The following is a 20,033-nucleotide window of genomic DNA, read 5'->3' as shown; positions in this document are numbered from 1 at the left end:
GCACATGTCAGGTACAGATTCGTTGTGACGACAATCAAAGAACTTCGCGGCTTTGGAACATTTCTATGAAGGCAACCATGATGATCATGATGTACTACCTAGCCTGTACTAGTGTGGTTATAATTAACCGGCGTAGATCACCAATATTGCAAAGTGCCACGATCAATTTCAATGATCAGAACGTTAACAAAGGTACAAGGCAGACCAATCCAATCACGCAGCGATAGATACGGAAAGTGTCATTGTGTAAAATTGTGATGTCAATATGCTTGCTCCAAACCATGATTGCAAAGCGATAGCGTAAACGCCCGGATGTTATACAGCCTCCAACAACCACCTCATATTCCTTCTCCAATAAGTCGCTCAGGTGATTCCACATATGCTCTCCAGGACTCCACGAATGCAGCCAACTCTGCACCCTCTAGTACGCGATGATCTGCACTCCAGCTCACGCCAACCTTGAGCCTCCTCTCCCCCTGTTCACTCTTGCTGACATCCCACACCCATCTCGCTCTCCCTATGGCCACGATCGCGACACCACCCCCAGGCACTAAGACAGGGTGCGCGTACTCCCCGTCACCAATTGCACCTACATTAGATACCGTGACCGTCGCACCACGTTTCGGCATCTCGTTCATCGTGAGTGCGCATGGTACTTGACGACCGAGGAAAGAAAGGTGTTTGAGTTGTGAAGATAGGCTGTAGATGTTGTGCGTATCTGCACGGGGTATGACAGGTGTGTATAAACCTGTTGTGGTGCTAAGAGCAATAGCGATGTCTGCGTGTGGACGGATGGTAAGGGTGGGTTTGCCTTCTCCATTCACGCTCCCTGGTGTGATGGAGGAACGGAGCACCGGCCATGCCATCATAGCCTTTGCAAGCGTCTTCAGGAGTATGGGGAGGTACGTGAGACGGGTGAATTGGGCGCTTTCTGGTACTGGGGGAAGAGATGGCGCGGGGTGCAGAGCGGATGGGTTGATTGGGAGTGGTGATGATTTGGAGGGATTAAAGTGTTCGGGTATGTGTGCATTTAGGGTTGGGAGGAGGGAATGGAGAGATGTGAGGTCGAGGGAAGTCGAATAGCTGACGTAAATAATGAGTGATGAATGGTAATTGAAAGGAGGGAATCATACCCGAAGTGTGGAATCTCGAGACTCTGGGTCATAGCTTTCCACATGCCATAACGCGTCCGACCGAGTTCTACAATCACGTCTTCGGCTTGTGCTCGTGGTGCAGCCGAAACGGAGTCTACTGAAACAGAAGAGACTCGCTGAGACAAGAATGCATCAATATCCTTCTTCTCGATGCGTCCGTCACGTCCACTGCCTGAGGGGAGAAGTGCAAGGTCGACCTTAGATTGGCGAGCGTAATGACGGACTGAGGGTTTTGCGAGCACGTTCTCGGGGTTGACATTGGAAACAGAAGGAGATATGTAGCTTGGATCCATCGGATGTAGTCGTCTGGGTACGAGTGGCTCCTCACGGATCTGTTCAGCTCGAGAGGCAGCATCTTCGACAGACTTGAAGTCTGGAGTTATTTGCGAAGCTACTGGAGCAGCCGGTGAATAAGGCTCTATCTGCTCTTCGCTGCCACTATCCAACGTTTCCTCATCAACTTCGATTATACAGAGTCCTTGTCCGACCTTTGCGACTTCGCCTTCCTTCACCAGAATTTCTTTCACTATACCGTCGAATGGGCTTGTGATTTCGACGCTGGCTTTGTCGCTCTGGACCTCGCATAAAGGATCAAAGCTTTGGATGGTGCCAAGTTCCTTCACATTCCTAACTTATGAGCTTAGTGGGGGAACACGATATCTGCAAGGTCCGGCCGACGCACCATTTGATTACTTCACACTCTGTGATGCCCTCGCCAATGTCAGCAAGCTTGAAATTCTGTAGGATTCTCCTTGAGGATAAACATGGTAGAAAGGTGTGAAAGTGCGATACGACGGTTGGACGAGTGAGGAGGCGACGGAGAGGGCGGACGAGCATGGCGGCGGTGTGCCTAAGTAATGGTGCGGGGAAGATGAACAAGCTGCTAGATCCGATCGGGCTAAAAATGTATGCATTCGATTATGTAAACACAACGTATCGTCAACCGGTTCAATTTTTATTTATGTCTTCGAAGTTCAAATCCTTGAAGTTCCACCTAGGCTTGACTTGACCTTCCTGAAGTTCTGGCACCTCTCTTAGGTGTATAGCCCTGCTGCGCTTTTCCACCCACAGGAGTTGCCAGTGAACAGCATTGTGACTTGTTCGTACACAAATTGATGGCAGTCTACACCCTGCGTCTCACTGTGCTATAGGGACACGCTTCACATTGTAATCGATCTTGCTCTGTGAGTCATTATGTTCATCGCTGAGCCCGGAGCCGACAGTTCTTATCATTAATTTTGCACTATAGTGCGTAATTTAGTGTCCGCAGGTTGTGAACACTGGACGGGCTTCGATGTGTTGCCAATTCAGATGTGTGTTGCAACAATCATTGGATTCAGCCGTCCGTGCGGGCATCGCTGCGGCGTAGTCGTAACCGCAGTCTACCAAGTGTCTTAATATGATCGTTGAACTATGTTTTCATCAAAGCATTGGATGCACTTGCCCTGTATGTAATGGTTTAGGACACTCTCGACGCACGTGTCTCAAATACAGGCAGTACTATGAACTCTTTTTATGGCCGGAACAATTCGGTCTTCTCACCCCTCCAGGAACGTACTCGGTCAGTGGCGTGCTGTGGGTACGCTGTGACTTCACTGGGCGACCAGAACCGAGACTCGTGATCTACGTATTTATGGCGCTGCGGAAGGCGTTTGAATGTAGCTCAGGACCAGCATCTGGGCCTTGGTTAGAAAATAGCATCTCATTGGAGTTTATAACGTTAGGTCCGCAGGTCTTTGCTTCTTGCTCCCCGCCCTACATAGTCCCCAACCGAATCGCGGAGACATTCTCGAACCATGGCCACAGGTGGCTTCTTCAAGGGGGACACCCACATGGAAGTGAGTTTCTACAGGAATATGCAAATGAAATCACTCTCATGGTTAGAAGGTTGTTACGATTATCGCAAACTCCGGGCATGATGTCGATGCCGTCCGAGAGGCAGTGACAATGTACATTGTGGCCAAAAAGAAAAAGGGTTGTTCTGAACAACGTATACACGAGAAATTAGGAAAATTGGAGATCAAGGTGTGTCTGTTATTTGCTTGGCATGTTGACAGAGGTTGAGAATAAGTGTTAGTTCAAGAACATAGAGGCGTTACATCCCGCCTGGAGAGACGCTCGAGCCTTATTCCAGCTTTGCAAATCTGATCACATCCCCATCCCCATGTCCATTGTTCACGAGCGAGAAAATGCTCAGCGTCGCCAATTGGAGTGGGAGTCGTCCTCGATGGCACCGTTGAGCCCGGCTGCTTCTTCCGCATCACCTTGCTCGTCGTCTTCCGCATCAAATCGCCTTTCATCTGTGGCGTCTCTTTCATCAGGGCCGTCGCTTTCAACATCAGTACCATCGACTTCCAACTCACCATTACGTCTTAGCTGGGATAGCCCAAGAAAAGAAGATTTATCACGAGACGAGGAAGATCCAACCATAGGCCATCACGTCCCATCTCGTGTCCATCCATCCCGCCACGATACAGCATTGACCTTGCTCTCCGAGTATAGTGATGAGTCGGAGCCCGACGAACAAGTGCTCACTCCGTCGTCAGGCAATCCGCACAAATAACATAGGGGTTACGGCATCCGCAGTTCGCGGAGCAGCGAACTGTTGACCGCAACTTGACTGCGTGTATAATCTCCACGGGTGATGAGGGCTCGTCTCGCGGTGTTCAAATTCTCACACACATCATTCAACTAATCATACATATATGCCTCGAATTCGCCTCAAATTCACTTCAATAACTATATTTTACGCCCACTGGATGTTTCGACTCTTATACGAACAGCCCGTAGTTGGATTCGTCCAGTCACTTGGACTGCCCATTGCTTGTTCATCGACTACATCGTTACTATTCTGTCAGCCGACTGTATTAGCGTTTTACCTTGCTTATACTCCTTATTTGCAAGTGTACTGGGGCGACCTTGCCACTAGAAGCTGCACAGGGAAGCGAGGTCGGTCTCGAATGAAACCTTCCATTCTTGTGGCCCCTGGTACTGTCACCCACACCGCCGCAAACACCAGACCTTCTTGATTGCTATGGAACTGCTGGCTGGCGCCTATTCGACGAACGTGTGCTTGATAGGCGCAATACGTACAAATCCGCCAAAAATGACTTTGGTTGTATCAGGCAAAATTTCAAATCCGTGGCTTCTGGGTTCCTGATACGCTCCGCCCCTCGGGAATGCACGCCAGCGCAGAGTTCGAGAGTCGCGTCCGCAAAGGTATATCTTGCAAGCTGGATACACATTTCCCGCTTGCAACCTATATAACACTTATCACTTTTGTGGACCGACAGTTCACGGCCAACTTACTGAACATTTGCCCCACATCAAGTCAAAGCCTGACGTATTCAAGACTGAAGTACTGAAGGATGGGTGCAGCTGCCTTGTTCAAAGGTGATACAATGTTAGAAGTGCGTGCTCAGCGCTCATTACCTGCGTCATTGAAAGTGCCCTAATGAGCAATAGGTCTGCACAGTTTTAGCCAATTCTGGAAACGACGTCAATAAAGTCCGGAAGGCAGTAATGTTATACATTGCACAGAAGAAGCAGAAGGGCCGGTCTGAACAAGATATACAAGAAAAGCTACTGCAACTGGAGGATAAGGTCAATCATATATTTCTTATTCGACGCTTCAATGACACAAACGGTATCTTAGTTCAAGCACATCGAGGCGTGGCACCCAGCATTCCAAGATGCACGAGCATTGTTCCAGCTTCCCAGGTCCAAACATATCCCCCTTCCAAAGTCTGTTATCAGTGAGCAAGAGGAAATCGAGCTGCTTAGTGCAATAGCTACGGGACTGCTCCCCCCCTCTCTCAAATTACCTTCAACACCGGTCTGTAGCTCGCCAGCACCTAGCAGCTGGGATGGACCGCCGCCGGGATTGCAGGACCTACCATATGTATTGCCTTCATTTTCTTGGGAAGACCACAGTCTGAAATCTCGCGCGCGTACTCCCTCCTCTCCCGAGCCTGGGCAAATCATTTCATCCAACATGATTTTAATGCTCTCCCATTACGGTGACTCCGAAGGAGACGACTAGATCACAACAATCTTATCCGCGCTTGAGTGGAGCTAGCCAGAGTTCTAGTCTCGCATCGCGCTAAACTTTACGCGCGTCGCGCCGCACGCTTCTTCTTTTCCCTTGTTCTTTCAGCCTTAGAGTCCCTTCACGGTTGCCCTGTGCAACACCAACGACGAAGATATCCTACGGTGGCTTATGACCTACAGATAGAGCCCGTCACGATCCGCAGGTACTTTGCGTTACATACATTAAGCGGGCCACCTTATCGTCATTCTGCTGAACAATGATCCCGAAGACGTTTGCTGTATATCTACGTGGGTACCAATCTTTGGAAAGTACCACAGCAACTTTGCTGGATAGGAAATTTATCTTGATTTGAAATTTAGAATCTTTTGTCAAGAACATTAATTACAGGTGTGCGTTTTCCCCGGCATAATTATGCAGGACAATGGCAACCGCCACATACAGGAGTTGTTATACGAGGCCCGGACGATGCATTGAAACAAAGATACAGTAAGAAAATGAAATTAGTTAAGTTAATGGTCTATCGATCTATATCACCTCCATGGGATTAACTTTAAGCTTCATTCCCGATCTTCCGTCACCTCCACCCAGCCCCACCAGAAATATATATTCGTACGTATAAATCTACTACCGTATAGCATTCGAGAGCCTAGACCACCTCCAATTTAAATTAACGAATAGGGCAGAATGATAATGCCGGTCATTATTGATGACGGCCTATGATATACTGTAACCGACAATAATTAGACTTGATGGGCAGCAGCCCAACTAGTGGGGACAACAAGACGCCCTTCAGGTCCATGAAAGGTCTCAGCGGATGCGAATTGGCACAGTTCCGAGGATCGAATATGTGCGCGGAGGAGATATTGACGACACATCACGACTCCGCACATGGAACAACACACCTTTACTCCGAGGTGAGTAAGGATGTGCCTTGCCATGTTTCCCTTCTTGAGAATTTTGGAACAGCCGCCCCATGAGCAGCGTAGAGTGGCGTTGTCTGGACCAGTGATGCCGTGCTCTCGCATGTGAGCAGAAATTGCGCTGGTCGTTCCTTCCACAGACCTGCCACAGAGGGTCCCCTGTAATTCGCACTCATATACAACAACTGGTTGATCAGTTTGTTCGACACGAAACAAGAGTTCGGGATCAACATCAACGATGTGGATAGACATGCGTAAGACAGTAAGTCGTTGAAGGGCAGAAACTGTTAGATGAACTTCTGAGAAGGACCGAAGGATATAAGCTGAGAGCTCTGCTGCGGGTCAGTGATGATCGGGCGGCTCTATATGTATACCACATACCAGAGGGGATCAAGTCGATCAAGAAGAGTGTGGTCAGAGAACTCTCTAGAATGCTACAAGTAAGGGGGGCTGGATGATTCGAAATGTTTGAAGCGAAACACTCATTCTCCAGTTATAAAATATCTACGTCACAGCCTGTACCTCGAGGCCACCGTGTGAGATATCTGTACGCAGAGCGACGTCAGACATGAATATCGCAGACTCGCTACCTGCCACTATTGTGCGCATACGCACTCTATCTGCGATTATCGGACCATTGACCACATGAGAAAAACGGCGCATTGCTGTAATCCGGTTATCCGGTAAAAGTGGATTGGGCGAATACTCACAAAGGTCCACAGGAATACCTTGTCACAGCCTATTCCTCGAGTGTGAGAGATCTGTACGCAGAGCGAAGTCAGACAGGGGTATCGCAGACTCGCGATCTGCCGCTACTGTGCTCATGCATACTCCATCAGCGCTCAGCGATTATCGGACTATTTACCCCACCTAACGTGGTGGTCCATCAGACTTGCTGTACTCCGATGAAAGTGGATCAGGGTCATAGCATACCATGAAACTCTGATGTAGACTAGACTATTAGAGTTACGAACGCCCAAAGACAAAGTCCGTGGGATTTCCAGACATTGAGAGGAAAAAGACAGTCGCTCCTTTCGATCTTTCATTCTTCTATATATTGATAGGGTGCTTCACGTTGATTGCGGTGCTTTGCCCTCGTAATACGACTTTATCGGCATGTAAGATAATATCGACCGCTCACCAATCTTCTGATGAGTCTAGATATAGACGTCGAATATCAACTATGGCGCGTCATGCCCGTCGTCACGATCTGTCAGGTGATATTTCCAACCACGATCAGATCAAGTACACAGTACTTACAAAGTAGTATCCACGTGAAGAGAGTCCATCAGAGACACAGCAAGACCGACCTAGCAACCCCGGATCCAAGACTTTGGGAACTTGAGCACCTCCATCATCTTTCCTTCAGCTGAATCACTCTCCTCGAACATTTCTGACATATACTCCCATCTTGCCGTTTCTGGCATTCCCATCAGCACATTCTCAACATTGACTCCGGGTGCAGCCAATCCAAATTTAATTCCCCTCTCACAAACGAGGTTGAATTCAACATACCGTCCACGTCGAAGGAGCTGCCAACGGCGCATGCGCTCGTCTGAAAGCATGGTTTTCCGGCGATTGAGAATACCCATATAGGAGGAGGTGAATGCATCTCCAAGAGCACGGACAAAGGCGAAGATGTCATCTGCTGTGCGGGGGCGGGCTTCGTGATCTACGGAGCCCAAAATAGTGTTCATCTCGTCGTTTAGATCATCAAATCTGATCCCTCCAATACCACGATACTCCTTCCGATGGGGAATAAAGAAATGATCGTCGCAAGACTGCTTGAACTTTGGATACAAGGCTGTTCCATAGGCGTCGCAAACCGCCTTGAGCGTCCCATGGAACTCCCTCGCATCCTCCTCAAACAGGTATGATGGCGTGAGATCTGTTATGCCGCCAAACCACCACCCAACAACCTTTGCATCTTTCTCTGTGGAATCCATCACTTCAAAGTACCTGTAGTTTGCGTGCGCACTTGGTGCATTCGGGTTGCGCGGATGTACGATTAAGCTGATGCCGCCGGCAAAGAAGGGCAGAGCAGCCATAGGATTGACATCCAGGGATGAATGTTCGCTGCTCATTTGCTTGATAGCAGCAGGGGGGAGTGTGCCGTGGATCATGGAGATGTTGACACCGGCTTTCTCGTACGTAGCATCATCTCCGGAAGAGGCATATGTGCATGAGATGCCACCACCTCCTTGTGGACGTGACCAAGTGTCGCGTTTGAATTGACATGGAGGGTCAGAGGCATCCTCGAGAGCTCTGACGATGGTGTTTTGGAGTTGGGTGATGTAATCGACCACCCTCTGTCGCATCGTGGCAGGGATGGGCGACGACTCGGAATTCGACATCTTGTGTGGGGGGTGATCAGTGGTTGCGTAGGAATCAAACTCATGCCTACCACTTAAGTAGCCTCAGCTAAGTAGGTTCCCTAAAACTTTACCGCGGAAACAATTCGCGTCAATTGAACAGCTTGCTAGGATCTCTGAGCATGCCCAACTTAAGGTATCACTGGAGGTTTTACCGTGACTGATATGGGGTCAGGGTAGGACCCGGGCATGCCGGCCGAGTCGTTGGCACGCCGCGAGCGCTCCACGTATGTAGTTCAACATCCGACTGATCAGATGCATTTGCCCCAGTTCGATCCAAGGTTGCTTCTGAATTCCATTCCGACTTGAATACGCTGGATGATGCGACGTTCGTGAGGTTCGATTATCACCGCATTGGAGCACATTAATGCATATGGTGGATTGATTGGTGAACAAGTGTTGATCCTCCCGGCGAGAGTTTTGCCTCATCACTCAAATTCGACTTCGCGGAGATATTAATCACCTTCTTCACACGAACCCCCATGTGGGTCGTGGCCAAGGTCAGTCTTTCCTTAGCTTTTCTGCTCTCCCTTTAGCAAAACACGCTGCAACTCTCTCGGGCGACGTATGGGATATACGACTAGGGATAGTACTTGAAACTCCTCGAATTCTGCGACGGGCTCCGCTCCTCCAATTAAAGCACCCCATGCGATACAAAAGGACGCAATTAATAACACTTTTGGGTCCAGCCGGCATATGGTGTGCTTCCCTAACATTCTTCCCACTGGTGATATGATGTCGATGCCCTTGGTGCCTGGGTCACCCTTATACTTAAAGCGACAGACTCACTCAGCTGCCACGGCTAGACTGTCATCATGTCAAACAATACAACCACTCCGTCCCCAGCTATCACAGTGCCTTCGCCTCCGCCTGGGACCAATTACATTGCAATAATACAGCCATCTCTGAATTCAATCATGATCGGGCACACCTTCACCGTCATTCTGATTCCCCTCATTATTGCGCTCTTTTATTTCTCAACTCCACTTTCACGGAGAAGACCCATATTCATTCTCAATGCCATAGCGATTATTCTGGCATTCATTGCCGGGATCATGATTGACAGTCTCGCTGTCAGTGTTTTCGTTGTCTCTTACATTTCATGGTATACGTTACTGATTCAATTGCAGATTCATTCGATGTTGTCTCCGTTGGACCCATGGCCGCCAACAGTACGTCCTTTTTTTTCTTTCCCTGCCGCTCCTCATGTTTTCGTCCAGATGAACATCGCTATTGGAATTATAGGCGCATTTCAGTCGATCCTTGTTGACCTCATCCTTCTACTTCGTCTTACACTGATTTACCCCCACACCATCGTGGGCCCAAAACGTTTCGCCCTCGTTACCGCACTTCCTATTCTCTTGAAAATCGCGCGTCTCGTCAACATGTTCATATTCATTAAAGTCCTTGCAGATGCTGCGCGTGGTCCATCAGGGAGTGAGAACCTCGCAGTAGTGTGGGCCACTACACCTTACCTCAAGATTGAATGGTCAGCTCAGCTCGTCGATAATGCGTAGGCGTTTCAGCTTTAAGAGTAGGTCAGTTCATTGAAATATTGTAGCTATGCCTCCATAGCCTTCCTCTGGGCAATCCGTCTTCGAAGAATTCATACATCAAGCGCTGCAAGTGAAATAAACCCACGGAAGTGTATGTTGCCAATTTGTCTAGGGGTCAAGTTTTTGTTAACACTAGTATCTAGCAACGTTTGGACAACGCCTACGTACCCTTTTCTACATCGCGGTCTCCAACTTCGTCTTCCCTTCTCTCCTGTCACTTGCACAGTTGATTGTCGTGTACAAAAACGTATACGTCCTCACAGTCAACGAGATCGTGCTCGTCAACACCATGGTCGCTGTCATCGGTGTCGTGTTCGCCACCGTATGGGCCGGCTCTGTAAATTATCACAACGAGAAAACAGAGCCTGGCGTGCTTGAAAAGGCGCGGGACGTGACGTTTGATGGACCAGGAACGTGGAAAGTTGCTACAGCCCAGCCTAGTTTGACAATGGGTTCGACTGCTATTACTGAACGGACGCGTAGCATGCGTGGGGAGGCGATAAGGCTAGTTGACATGAATCAAACCTCAGGTGAGTAATTGGGAGATATATACGGGATCATTGATCCTCACACTGCCGTTTAGACATCTTTTTGAAATCTGCTGCAGGAGATTCGTGAGGTCAAGGTGCTCTCTAGTCAACTCTAGTCGCACAAAATATCTCGCGCGTTCACATGAGTTGGTGTGCAAATCGTAGCAAGCATGTAAAAAACGAATTGGAGGTGTCATGGAGTCAATGTTGTACATGTGGTCTAGAAGGAGTGATTCGTTAATGCATCGATAACTCTTCTGGTGCGCAAACACGCGCAATTATACAAGAAACTGATTGAAATAACATTTGAGACATTGTCGAAGGGCAATGGAGAATTAGGTTACTTGGTACCATGCACATGATGTCTGTGGTCCTTACAACACCTATGGGCGGAGCGCCGGCCTTCCCAGCGCTTCAAACATATAAGGATACCTGCGAGATAAGTTGACGGCATTTCAGTCAGTCCAGATCCCAAGGATGGGAAACTCGAGCAATAGTAGTCTTTTTAGCCCAGCAAACGAGTACTGGACACATTTCATTCTACCTCTGAATTCTAGCGCTGGCCGGTGCAGTTACGGTGGCATCCAGGCAAAGGTCAATTCTTGTCAGCTCTTGATCACGGAAGTTGGGTGGCTTTTGTTGAAGAAGGTACTAAACGCATGCTAATCGGGTATCTCGTTCTTTGTGCATGCAGATATACCAGCCGACTCAAACTGTATGTTTTCAGGAGGAGGATTACTTGACTCACCAGAGAGGAATTCAGCTGGTGACCGCTTTAGCGACTGACTTGGAAAAGCGAAGGTCAAGCTACAGCATCCAGACCACGACCTTGGCACCCGCTGCGGGCACCTGTCTCCTAAGATAAGGGTCTGTCTGTCGATTCGAGCTAGAGGGATGCTACTGCTACCCCAACGGGTCTGCACTAACCTTTTCGTTCTGTTTAGGAATGATACTACTGAGCCTTGATACGCTGTATTCGGTACTCATGACCCACTGGAAGGGTAGTTAACGGGTTAGGGGAGGATGGGGAGAAGAAGCTTCATATCCCAGACCCGAATTGCGGCTTTTAGCGTGACACTACTCGGGCCCTAAATAGGACCAGCGGCTGGAAATATCCGACCACACTCGGTATTTGGCGTAGAGACCTAGAGTGGCGGAACGAAAAGAGATGGCCGCTGGCCTTCGGAGGTGAAACCCAACAGTGATGTACAAGACTGTTTTCAGTTTTAAACATTTTTGATGTGTAGTGCTCGGGCTATAACACACTATCATGACGTTCAGATGCAATGGTGGTAACGGGCTATGACTCTATACATGATATTTAGGTGCAATAATGGTGTACAGTATGATATACAGAAACTGTGGTTATGTGGAAGATAACAAGTTAATGCTAAACAACAGTCAGGACTCTGACGGAGGCACTCCAGGAAGTGCCTTCGACGTTCCAGAATGTCGAGAGGTTCATTTGATTAAACGAATACCCGTCGGGCCCTCCAACTTTCCACTTGAAATCAGACTTCTGAGTAAGCATACCGTTATTGCATTGCTGATTAACAGTGTATTAGCATGGAATTACAAGGGGAAGAACATATACACGTACGGTAAAAAACCCGAAAAATTGATATGCGATTTGACGCGCGAGCCCACCCCTTGTGATGGGCGCTTCATTCGTCCCGATGTCAATAGGGTACTCCAATGTGTCGTATCCGGGCCACTGACACTGAACTCAGAATCTGAAATCAATCGAGGGTGCGAGCACTTACAGCGATGATGAGGTTGAAAACCCTGGCCTGATTGCGGTCGAGGGTCGGGAACATGATCTCTTGGGCGTCTTTCAAACGCATTCCACCGCTGGGGTAGATACATTCATGCAACGGAATGCTCATACTGTTTCTTTCTGCATTCGCCTGAAAAAGAACAGTCCAAGAGCCGTCTCTGTGACCCCGTTGAATGTTCATCGGGACAAATGTCTCCGCTCTGCGAGAGGTACTAGAAGACTAGGTGAAAGGATTACGGTGTCGTTAGTCTAACGACGAAATTAAATATGTAGATAAAACTCACCGACGCTGGCGAATTAGAAATACCTTTGCTCCCAAGAAACGAGTCACCGCTTACTTGGTGGGGATGCACAACTTCGTGTATACCCATCGCGGCGTTATGCATGTCATAGTTAAAGCCATGACCGTCATTCTTGTACGGGTAGGACATATTGGTAAGTTTGGATAGATCGTCGAGCTTCGAGCTGGGAGTAAGTTTTCAAAATCCATGTTACCCATAATTTTATACTTGCTCAACAACCCACAGGTCAAAGAGCTCTCAGACCGCTGTGGGTCGTTCGTGCGGGTTGCCCATAGTCCAAAGCGGCATTAGTATGAGCAACACTGAATCCATGCAACTTTCAGGATGTTAAGACCAGTGAAAGTCAAAGAGGAGGGCGCATTGTCCCCCTGGTCATGGTGACTCTATTTTCCTTGGAGACGGAGGAGGAAAAATGTCATTGAAGAGGGTACTGGACCACAACACCAGCATGATGGTAGAACCCAAGGACTGCGCAAAGCGTCACCAGCCAATACACAAAGGACGCCACGAAGTGTTTTGGCCTTGCGTATGGACTTGGGCTCTGTCCAAAAGAGCCCTTTGTCTCACTTCGGAATTCGGAAGTTAAGGAGTGTGATCCAGTATAATACAGCGATTCAGCGAAGGACTGGCCTACTAGCAGTGAAATAAACTCTTGCAGACTTGGAGACATTTAAACGGATTAGTGACCCTCGGTCTTGCAACTTGAAGCTGAGACGCACACCTGGAGGCGCCGATCTCAGCGTGATAAGATACAACTCACACAAATCTTCAAGTCAGGAGCCAGCCTTCAGGCAGGAAAGACCTCCATATCGTCTGAAAGCTAACATGCTCGGAGTCCGAGATCAAGCTGTACAAATTCCTCGGACCCGTGTTGGATGGATGATCGCAGGCTCAAAGGAGTAAATCTGTGAACGCCGCGACAATATTTTTGCCTGAAAATGAGACGGATGAACAGATTAAAATTTGCAATGCAATGCAAGGACAAGCTCTCCGTCGAGGGAGGAATTGCGGAGATGAAGCTGCCCTCAGCATCCTCGTTGTATTAGACTCGGTCAGTGACCGAAAAAGAAGCAGTGCACTGTGTTTTTCAAGTAATTTTGTATAGCCACCGCAAACGGCTGTTCATCATCCATTTTGCTTTTCTACCACTTACCACCGCTCCGTTCATTCGTTTACTCCCGTCCTTTCCTTTGACAATGCCATCTTTCATGACGTTCTCTCTCTTTTTCTCGTGTTTTCTTGGTATTTTCTCAGCTGCTGGAGTCGGTGCAGAGACACATACAATAAAGTTTATCAACCAGTATGTCACACATGAAGGAATTACGCCGCAATTCTGACAGGATAAATTACAGATGTGGTCACGGAACCGTGAGCTACACTAGTCCCTGTGGGGAAGCGATCAGCTCAGATTTTTCTCTAGCCATGCTTGGTTGTGAATGCCCAAAACGTATCTACTGGGCAGGACTACGTCGCCAATGGCATCTTTTCCGGAATCGCGTGAGTTCTACTGTATTCCTCATCCTGCGACGTAACTTGGCTCAACCATACTTAATAATTATCAGATACTTACAGACTGGTAAGTACAGCGCTCATGCAGAAATTCTGTCAATCAAACATGAATTTCCACAGGCCAGTGTAACACTAATGGCGAGGGTTGCAGCTTGTTGGAGATGAATTTGGCCAACCCGTCCTGTCCTGGGTGTGGTTCCAGCGTTGATATCTCGCTTATAGATCCGTGAGTTCTTTTTCTGTGAACATGGCTCTACCCTCACCACATCTCCTCAGCCATGTCTTCAACGTGGAGTCGTCTTTTGCGTGCGTATGCAGATTTCTACTTATATCCACATCCTGACGACCAGATAGGTATTACAACGGATGTGACGGATTTGGAGCTGATTGTGAGTCTAGTCTGATGTGGAATCCGTTTTCATGCTTACACATGGCTTCAAGGCAACAGCGCCAACTGTGCCTCGGCCTTCTTTGCCCCAGAAGACTGGTATGCCCAACGTCAATGTGAAGCTAACAATGTATGTAGTCCAGACATGTCAGATTCACCAACTAATCGGTCGTGGCACAGGTGAACCTCCTCATTGCATTTTGTGCGAACGCATCCGAGATTGTATCAGGCGGAAGTGTTTCTTCTCCATCCTCTTCGAGCTCCACCACCCTGAGCACATCTTTGCCATCGACATCGACAACCCCTACGAGCACCACAGTATCACAGAACAACCCACCCACCACCGCCACCACCACCACCACCAACGTTGGCGGCGGCACATCATCCACTACTGGTACTACCAGTAACCCATCATCCACCCCGAAAAAATGCCAGACGCGGCCAAACAGCTCCAGCACTCTGGCAAAGCGCGAGCCCACCGGACTCATGGCTAGGGTGCACCGCCAGCGTCGGTCTTATTGAGGATGCGTTCTGCACATTCTTGATTTTTAACAGTTATTGATTAACTGCTGGAGAGATTGCTATTTTTGCTATGTGGTTTTTTCAGAACGCCTTGACATAGTCTGATGTGTTGTTATTCTCTACCCTATGTTCACGCATGCGTGAAGTCCATCGATCGGGTGGACGCCCAGGTGGCGTTTTTGATGTTTGATTTATCCTCGATCATGTATGTAGCCGGACTTAACTTCCCCGGTGCCACCATAGATGTATTGTCTCCCTCTTGTTTTCTTGCTGACCTGGCGCAAGGCCGTCCTAGTGTTACATGATGTCTTTTATTGCAATCTTATGATACGGTGTATCGACATGTGTATCACACGTTCCCTGGATCCAACTCGCATTTAATCAATTCGACAAAGCCTCCCGGACATACACCCGTCCCTCATAGTCTCTCAGCATGACCTTTTCCTCCAGTCCGATCCTTTCATTCTCGTAGTTTCCCAAGACGAATGCGTACCCCTGTATCCCTCCGATGACCTCCCCCAGGTCAACCTCCGCCTCTCCCTGCTTAAAATTAAGCAGCACGAGCGCAGACGCCGGCCCATAGTTCCGCGTGTATGCGAACACCTGTTCATTTGCTTCGAGAAGCATGTGGAAGTCGCCGTAGATCTTGGGATGGGCACGTGTTAGTGTTGGAGAAATGGAAGGGAGTAGATGCGGAGAATCCGGAGATATAGATAGAATTGAAGGCGAGTTCGAACTACAAGCATGAAACTCTATGCGGAACGACTTACGAGAACATCGTGCGCCTTCCGCACCTTCAGCGCGCGCTTCCAGAATGCATGCACGCTGGTCTTGTCCCCGATCTGTTGTTCGGCGTTCCACTCGGGGTAATCGTCGTTCACGCGCATCCATGGTGTGCCGGTCGTGAAGCCTCCGTGTGCACTCGCGTTCCACTGTAACATTAAGCAGGAGCACTGGAAGGCCGAGATTGGTTGTACTTACCTGCATCGGCGTCCTTGCATGATCGCGCGCCTTGAGCGCGAAGCCATCAAGAAGATCAGACATGTTAACGTCCTCCGTCCCTTGCGCTTTCTGTCTCTGCTCCTTAATCCTATTCCATCCATCATCAGCCCTCAACTACGAGAACAAGGAATACAAAAACGCAACGCACAAATTCCAATAATTCTGGCTTGCCACGTCTTTGTATTCCTCGATCCCCCAGGTTCGCGGGAAGTTCTTGAGGCCGAGTTCCTGTCCCTGGTACACATATAGTGTCCCTGTTTGGGTGATCTCAAAGATGGCGAGCATCTTGGCGGAGACGGCGCGCCACTGTGCCGAATCGTTCCCAAAGCGCGACACCGACCGCGCATGATCATGATTCTCAATGAACACCCTTTGATCGTGCCAAACAAAAAATAACAAAACCATCACATCATGGTTCCACGATATTACGCAGAACTCACGCATTCCAGAACCCATCATCGCGCATGAAGCGCTGCCAGCGGCCAACGATAGCCTTGAGCTCGGTGAGCGTCCAAGATTTCTTGAGGAGCGGCGATTCTGGGGGCGAGTCAATATCCATCAGCTCGAAGTGGAAGACCATGTTGAGCTCGTGGTTTCGTGGAAGGACGTATGCGGCGAGCTCGGATGCCTCGTGTGTGAAGGGGGTTTCGCCAACCGTGATAAGGTCATTGTCTGTAGGTGTTCCGTTAGTGAGAAGAGAGGGGAGAGATCCGGGGGCTCCGACGCACGGGAGAGGACCTCGGCGTGCATTTGTTTGATGTATTGATGGACCCGGGGACTTGTATGGTTGAGAGATTATCGAGGAATAGAGATGAATGAACTCACCCGTTCGCGAAGTGCATGCTGGCGGGCTGGTAATACTGCGTGTGGTCCACCACAGGCGCATCGGGGAGACCATCCGTCTTTGAGATGATATTGATCACGTCCATCTATGATAGCGCACGCTGTTATGCGGAAGAACAGAGAGGAGAGAGATTATGCGCACGCGGAATCCATCACACCCTCTGCGGACCCAGAATCGCATGACGTCCCAGACGGCGGAACGCACGACAGGGTTGTCCCAGTTTAGGTCTGGCTGCTTGGATAAGTATAGGTGGAGGTAGTACTCCCCGGTTGCGGGGTCGCGTTCCCATGCGGAGCCTGTTGCGCAATCAGATGTAGGGAGTGATAATGAAACATTTAGTGATTCGAGGCCACGAGAAGCATGGGACGGCCGCTACCACCATGCAAGGAGGCAGGACAACCTACCCTGGAACACGCTCTTCCAGTTGTTTGGCGGAAGTTCTTCCCCGTCGACAACTTTACCAGGACGCCAGATGTACCAATCGCGCTTCGGGTCGTTTTTGCTTGATTTTGAAGCGGTGAACCAGGCATGCTGGCAATGTGTGTGATCAGTCCACAAAATTAATTGTGAGTAATTGGTAGAAAAAGGAAGCACACGGTAAGCTAGAAAGATAGAAGGTCAAGGGGGCTTGCCTCGTCGGATGTATGATTCACCACCAGATCCATCCTGTGAAAAAGACTCAGATTGATACCGATAAACAGGCTAGGGTTTGAATGAATACACACATAAGCTTCATCCCCCGTGCATGCACGCCCTCAAGAAGGCGGTCCCAGTCCTCAAGGGTGCCGTAGCGCGAATCAATGTCCTCGTAGTCCGAGCTATTATGGTTAAGAAATCAATGACCAGAACAAAAAAGGGTGCTCACATATCATAGCCCATATCAGCCAATGGGCTGCGATAGATCGGGCTAAGCCAGATAACGTCCACACCGAGATCCTTAAGATAGTCTAGTTTGGCAGTGATGCCTGCGAGATCGCCAGTGCCATCACCGTTGGCATCAAGGAATGATGCTGGATAAATTTGGTAGACGGTCGCGGATTTCCACCAGGGATGTGGTGGCGTGGACATGGTGAACAAGGTAAAGAGTGGAAATGCGATTAACTAGAGCAGGGTATATATATGGATGCGTCATATGAGATGTAATACATAAACGTGACCCGAACACGAGGCCATGCATCTGCCAGGGTGAATGATTAGCTTCGGCGAGCCCAGCCGTGCGTGAATATGTAAACCCCACACCTCGTGGCATTAATGAGCTTCTGGGTGCGTCACTCTACCAGCGTCCGTCTAAGACCAACTTCGGTGCGAGGAGATACATCGTGGCAAGCGACAGATTGCCTCGACACATTAAAGTTACCAATCTGAAAGTAGCTGACCTAGCTACAAGCACCCCATATCGGTCATTGAGCCATGAATTTTGGGACTGAAGGTCGTACTTACAATCGTCTAAAACTGTGTCGCATGTGGCGACTGAGTGGTCTTCTGCTGCAGACACCTTTAGTCGTCTGGTCCTAGCCTCCCGTAGTCAGACCTTGAAGAAAGTCGTTCTTTCTTGTCATCTGGTTCCTGGAATGTAAAACTGTCAAATGCCGCATGGTAATGTGCATGAATTGATCGAGTACACCGCTGGCAGTTAGCCTGTAGCAAAACAGATTTGAATGACAGTAGCTTGAAGAATGTGGGCATCAAATATTTCACTACCAGTAGGTTATCAAATAAAGAGTGTACGGTCAACATTCAAAATTCGATGCGAGACACAAGAGCTCGCTCAAATTGGATCAAACTACTCACTGCATCCCAAGCTTTTTCAAGTTGTACGCACAATCAGAGCATTTCAGGCGTATAGTGCCACTAGGCCCCCTTACCAGGCTTACTTACACTAGCGAGGAAGGAGCTAGACAATCCTAACATTGGGAGTACCTAGCGAAGAACGAGGTACACGTACATCAGTACAAGATAAGTGCGAGACGACGTTGAGCATACCAGGTCCAGTGCATATAGTGTTATGAGATAATAATAGCACTGAGGATCGCTTCTTAGTCCCACACTAAGTGGCACCCCGAATCAAGACCCCGGACACCACACCAGGTCAACACGTCCAACGGCGTCAACGTCGCCCAACGGCGTCACCAACAGTCTCCCTCCCAATCAATAGAACCTTTAAAAACCCAAAAAACATATTATAGATACTAACATTCACAGATGGCACCTCCCACGATGCCCGAGAAGAAAAAGAGCCCAAGGGACGGGACAAGTCCACCAACCACTCGAAACTCCAGAAGCTCAATGACGCAAGATGATATAGAATCCTTACCAGGCGCAGTGACAAACATCGATTCGGCAGAAAAATACCTGGCCAGCGCACTTTTACGCCAAGCGGATGAACCACTCACCCTAATTCACATCACCGGAATCCTTTTTCAAATCACGCAAATGGCCAAGTCCACCCCTCTTCCAGTCGTCAATGCCATTCGAGCGGTGGCTTTCATATTAAAACAATTGACCGCATCAGAGATCGCAGAAGCCGTGATTCTCCATCTTACTGACTCCGTGACCACCAGCATAGTAAACAACGTCGTAGCAGCCATCTCACCTCAAGTCGCAGCGATACACTCTGTATCTGAGGAGCTGAAAGACTCACTGACTCAGACCTCAAAGCTTCAGGGTGTAATAGAGAGAGAGAGGAACGAGAAAGAAGAGAGTCTTCAGACGGCGGCAGAGAGGATCGAAGACGCAGTGGACATGCTCTATGAATCTATCGAAGACTGCAACAACTCATGCAAGACCCTCACTCCATCACTAGAATCCACGCAAGACAGCATCAACTCCCTTTCTACTCAATTCTCCCAACGCCTGCCAGCGGAATCACATCCCACATCCCCATCGCTAGTCCACCCCACTTACAGCTCAATCGCAGCCACACATCCCCCTCCACCTGTTGACCAAGCAGTAGCCAGAGCCGCAATAAGAGCAAAACAGATCCTACTTGACCCTACTCCAGGACGCACACTCTTCGCACAGGAAGACACCAACTCAATCATTGCCAAGAAAATATCCGACATGCTACTAGTGATACGCTCGGCAAACACCCCCAAGGGTACAGTGC

General features: G+C 48.9%; 8 protein-coding genes across 8 annotated transcripts; 4 read left to right on the top strand and 4 right to left on the bottom strand.

Annotated features, from left to right (window-relative positions):
* Positions 1–35: 35 nt before the first annotated feature.
* DEU56DRAFT_887143 (CoA-dependent acyltransferase) lies at positions 36–2,024 on the bottom strand. The gene is made up of 3 exons (XM_041356219.1): positions 1,837–2,024; positions 1,134–1,781; positions 36–1,083 (listed from the first exon to the last, which is right to left on the bottom strand). The coding sequence occupies exons 1-3, from the start codon at positions 1,989–1,991 to the stop codon at positions 339–341; spliced, it is 1,548 nt and encodes a 515-aa protein (XP_041208598.1). The 5' UTR covers positions 1,992–2,024; the 3' UTR covers positions 36–338.
* A 926-nt stretch (positions 2,025–2,950) lies between these two features.
* On the top strand, positions 2,951–3,717 carry DEU56DRAFT_912609 (uncharacterized protein; the record flags this gene model as incomplete). Its single annotated transcript, XM_041357422.1, has 3 exons — positions 2,951–2,992; positions 3,042–3,179; positions 3,232–3,717. 3 exons carry the CDS (start codon positions 2,951–2,953, stop codon positions 3,715–3,717), a joined length of 666 nt encoding a protein of 221 aa, XP_041208597.1.
* A 667-nt stretch (positions 3,718–4,384) lies between these two features.
* On the top strand, positions 4,385–5,196 carry DEU56DRAFT_945707 (uncharacterized protein; the record flags this gene model as incomplete). Its single annotated transcript, XM_041359011.1, has 3 exons — positions 4,385–4,564; positions 4,620–4,757; positions 4,810–5,196. Exons 1-3 carry the CDS (start codon positions 4,523–4,525, stop codon positions 5,194–5,196), a joined length of 567 nt encoding a protein of 188 aa, XP_041208596.1. The 5' UTR covers positions 4,385–4,522.
* Positions 5,197–7,237: 2,041 nt separating this feature from the next.
* On the bottom strand, positions 7,238–8,906 carry DEU56DRAFT_857411 (coproporphyrinogen III oxidase). Its single transcript, XM_041355281.1, has 2 exons — positions 8,530–8,906; positions 7,238–8,479 (listed from the first exon to the last, which is right to left on the bottom strand). The coding sequence occupies exon 2, from the start codon at positions 8,477–8,479 to the stop codon at positions 7,436–7,438; it is 1,044 nt and encodes a 347-aa protein (XP_041208595.1). The 5' UTR covers positions 8,530–8,906; the 3' UTR covers positions 7,238–7,435.
* Positions 8,907–8,968: 62 nt separating this feature from the next.
* On the top strand, positions 8,969–10,830 carry DEU56DRAFT_345526 (uncharacterized protein). Its single transcript, XM_041345772.1, has 6 exons — positions 8,969–9,570; positions 9,628–9,669; positions 9,718–10,010; positions 10,059–10,144; positions 10,197–10,583; positions 10,637–10,830. The coding sequence occupies exons 1-6, from the start codon at positions 9,313–9,315 to the stop codon at positions 10,669–10,671; spliced, it is 1,101 nt and encodes a 366-aa protein (XP_041208594.1). The 5' UTR covers positions 8,969–9,312; the 3' UTR covers positions 10,672–10,830.
* A 1,124-nt stretch (positions 10,831–11,954) lies between these two features.
* On the bottom strand, positions 11,955–12,796 carry DEU56DRAFT_803414 (uncharacterized protein). Its single transcript, XM_041353220.1, has 4 exons — positions 12,645–12,796; positions 12,347–12,580; positions 12,184–12,297; positions 11,955–12,129 (listed from the first exon to the last, which is right to left on the bottom strand). The coding sequence occupies exons 1-4, from the start codon at positions 12,789–12,791 to the stop codon at positions 11,974–11,976; spliced, it is 651 nt and encodes a 216-aa protein (XP_041208593.1). The 5' UTR covers positions 12,792–12,796; the 3' UTR covers positions 11,955–11,973.
* Positions 12,797–13,778: 982 nt separating this feature from the next.
* On the top strand, positions 13,779–15,428 carry DEU56DRAFT_803412 (uncharacterized protein). The gene is made up of 9 exons (XM_041353219.1): positions 13,779–13,962; positions 14,015–14,030; positions 14,083–14,159; positions 14,225–14,238; positions 14,292–14,397; positions 14,448–14,477; positions 14,526–14,560; positions 14,613–14,689; positions 14,740–15,428. Exons 1-9 carry the CDS (start codon positions 13,859–13,861, stop codon positions 15,079–15,081), a joined length of 801 nt encoding a protein of 266 aa, XP_041208592.1. The 5' UTR covers positions 13,779–13,858; the 3' UTR covers positions 15,082–15,428.
* Positions 15,429–18,010, bottom strand: DEU56DRAFT_803406 (glycoside hydrolase family 13 protein). The gene is made up of 12 exons (XM_041353218.1): positions 17,793–18,010; positions 17,653–17,745; positions 17,560–17,593; positions 17,332–17,458; positions 17,069–17,223; positions 16,909–17,012; positions 16,812–16,861; positions 16,524–16,755; positions 16,232–16,453; positions 16,063–16,171; positions 15,852–16,013; positions 15,429–15,726 (listed from the first exon to the last, which is right to left on the bottom strand). The coding sequence occupies exons 1-12, from the start codon at positions 17,993–17,995 to the stop codon at positions 15,463–15,465; spliced, it is 1,755 nt and encodes a 584-aa protein (XP_041208591.1). The 5' UTR covers positions 17,996–18,010; the 3' UTR covers positions 15,429–15,462.
* Positions 18,011–20,033: the final 2,023 nt, after the last annotated feature.

Source organism: Suillus clintonianus (genome assembly GCF_016758775.1).
Source record: "Suillus clintonianus strain FC179 chromosome Unknown DEU56scaffold_34, whole genome shotgun sequence".
Classification (NCBI taxonomy): Eukaryota; Fungi; Basidiomycota; class Agaricomycetes; order Boletales; family Suillaceae; genus Suillus; species Suillus clintonianus.
This window is presented reverse-complemented; position numbering and strand designations above follow the sequence as displayed.

What these genes read in the sequence shown, in the direction of transcription:
- DEU56DRAFT_857411 (XM_041355281.1), bottom strand. Translation starts at nt 8,479, where the DNA reads ATGTCGAATTCCGAGTCGTCGCCCATCCCTGCCACGATGCGACAGAGG.
- DEU56DRAFT_803414 (XM_041353220.1), bottom strand. Translation starts at nt 12,791, where the DNA reads ATGTCCTACCCGTACAAGAATGACGGTCATGGCTTTAACTATGACATG. An exon ending in TTTTCAACCTCATCATCGCT is followed by an intron (nt 12,298 to 12,346) that starts GTAAGTGCTCGC and finishes GTTCAGTGTCAG; the next exon opens with TGGCCCGGATACGACACATT. An exon ending in AATTTTTCGGGTTTTTTACC is followed by an intron (nt 12,130 to 12,183) that starts GTACGTGTATAT and finishes ACTGTTAATCAG; the next exon opens with CAATGCAATAACGGTATGCT.
- DEU56DRAFT_345526 (XM_041345772.1), top strand. Translation starts at nt 9,313, where the DNA reads ATGTCAAACAATACAACCACTCCGTCCCCAGCTATCACAGTGCCTTCG. An exon ending in GCTCAGCTCGTCGATAATGC is followed by an intron (nt 10,011 to 10,058) that starts GTAGGCGTTTCA and finishes GAAATATTGTAG; the next exon opens with CTATGCCTCCATAGCCTTCC. An exon ending in TGAAATAAACCCACGGAAGT is followed by an intron (nt 10,145 to 10,196) that starts GTATGTTGCCAA and finishes ACTAGTATCTAG; the next exon opens with CAACGTTTGGACAACGCCTA.
- DEU56DRAFT_887143 (XM_041356219.1), bottom strand. Translation starts at nt 1,991, where the DNA reads ATGCTCGTCCGCCCTCTCCGTCGCCTCCTCACTCGTCCAACCGTCGTA. An exon ending in GAGTGTGAAGTAATCAAATG is followed by an intron (nt 1,782 to 1,836) that starts GTGCGTCGGCCG and finishes CTCATAAGTTAG; the next exon opens with GAATGTGAAGGAACTTGGCA. An exon ending in CTCGAGATTCCACACTTCGG is followed by an intron (nt 1,084 to 1,133) that starts GTATGATTCCCT and finishes TATTTACGTCAG; the next exon opens with CTATTCGACTTCCCTCGACC.
- DEU56DRAFT_803412 (XM_041353219.1), top strand. Translation starts at nt 13,859, where the DNA reads ATGCCATCTTTCATGACGTTCTCTCTCTTTTTCTCGTGTTTTCTTGGT. An exon ending in AACGTGGAGTCGTCTTTTGC is followed by an intron (nt 14,478 to 14,525) that starts GTGCGTATGCAG and finishes ACGACCAGATAG; the next exon opens with GTATTACAACGGATGTGACG. An exon ending in GTCAATGTGAAGCTAACAAT is followed by an intron (nt 14,690 to 14,739) that starts GTATGTAGTCCA and finishes GTCGTGGCACAG; the next exon opens with GTGAACCTCCTCATTGCATT.
- DEU56DRAFT_803406 (XM_041353218.1), bottom strand. Translation starts at nt 17,995, where the DNA reads ATGTCCACGCCACCACATCCCTGGTGGAAATCCGCGACCGTCTACCAA. An exon ending in GCTGATATGGGCTATGATAT is followed by an intron (nt 17,746 to 17,792) that starts GTGAGCACCCTT and finishes TAACCATAATAG; the next exon opens with CTCGGACTACGAGGACATTG. An exon ending in TGAATCATACATCCGACGAG is followed by an intron (nt 17,459 to 17,559) that starts GCAAGCCCCCTT and finishes ACACATTGCCAG; the next exon opens with CATGCCTGGTTCACCGCTTC.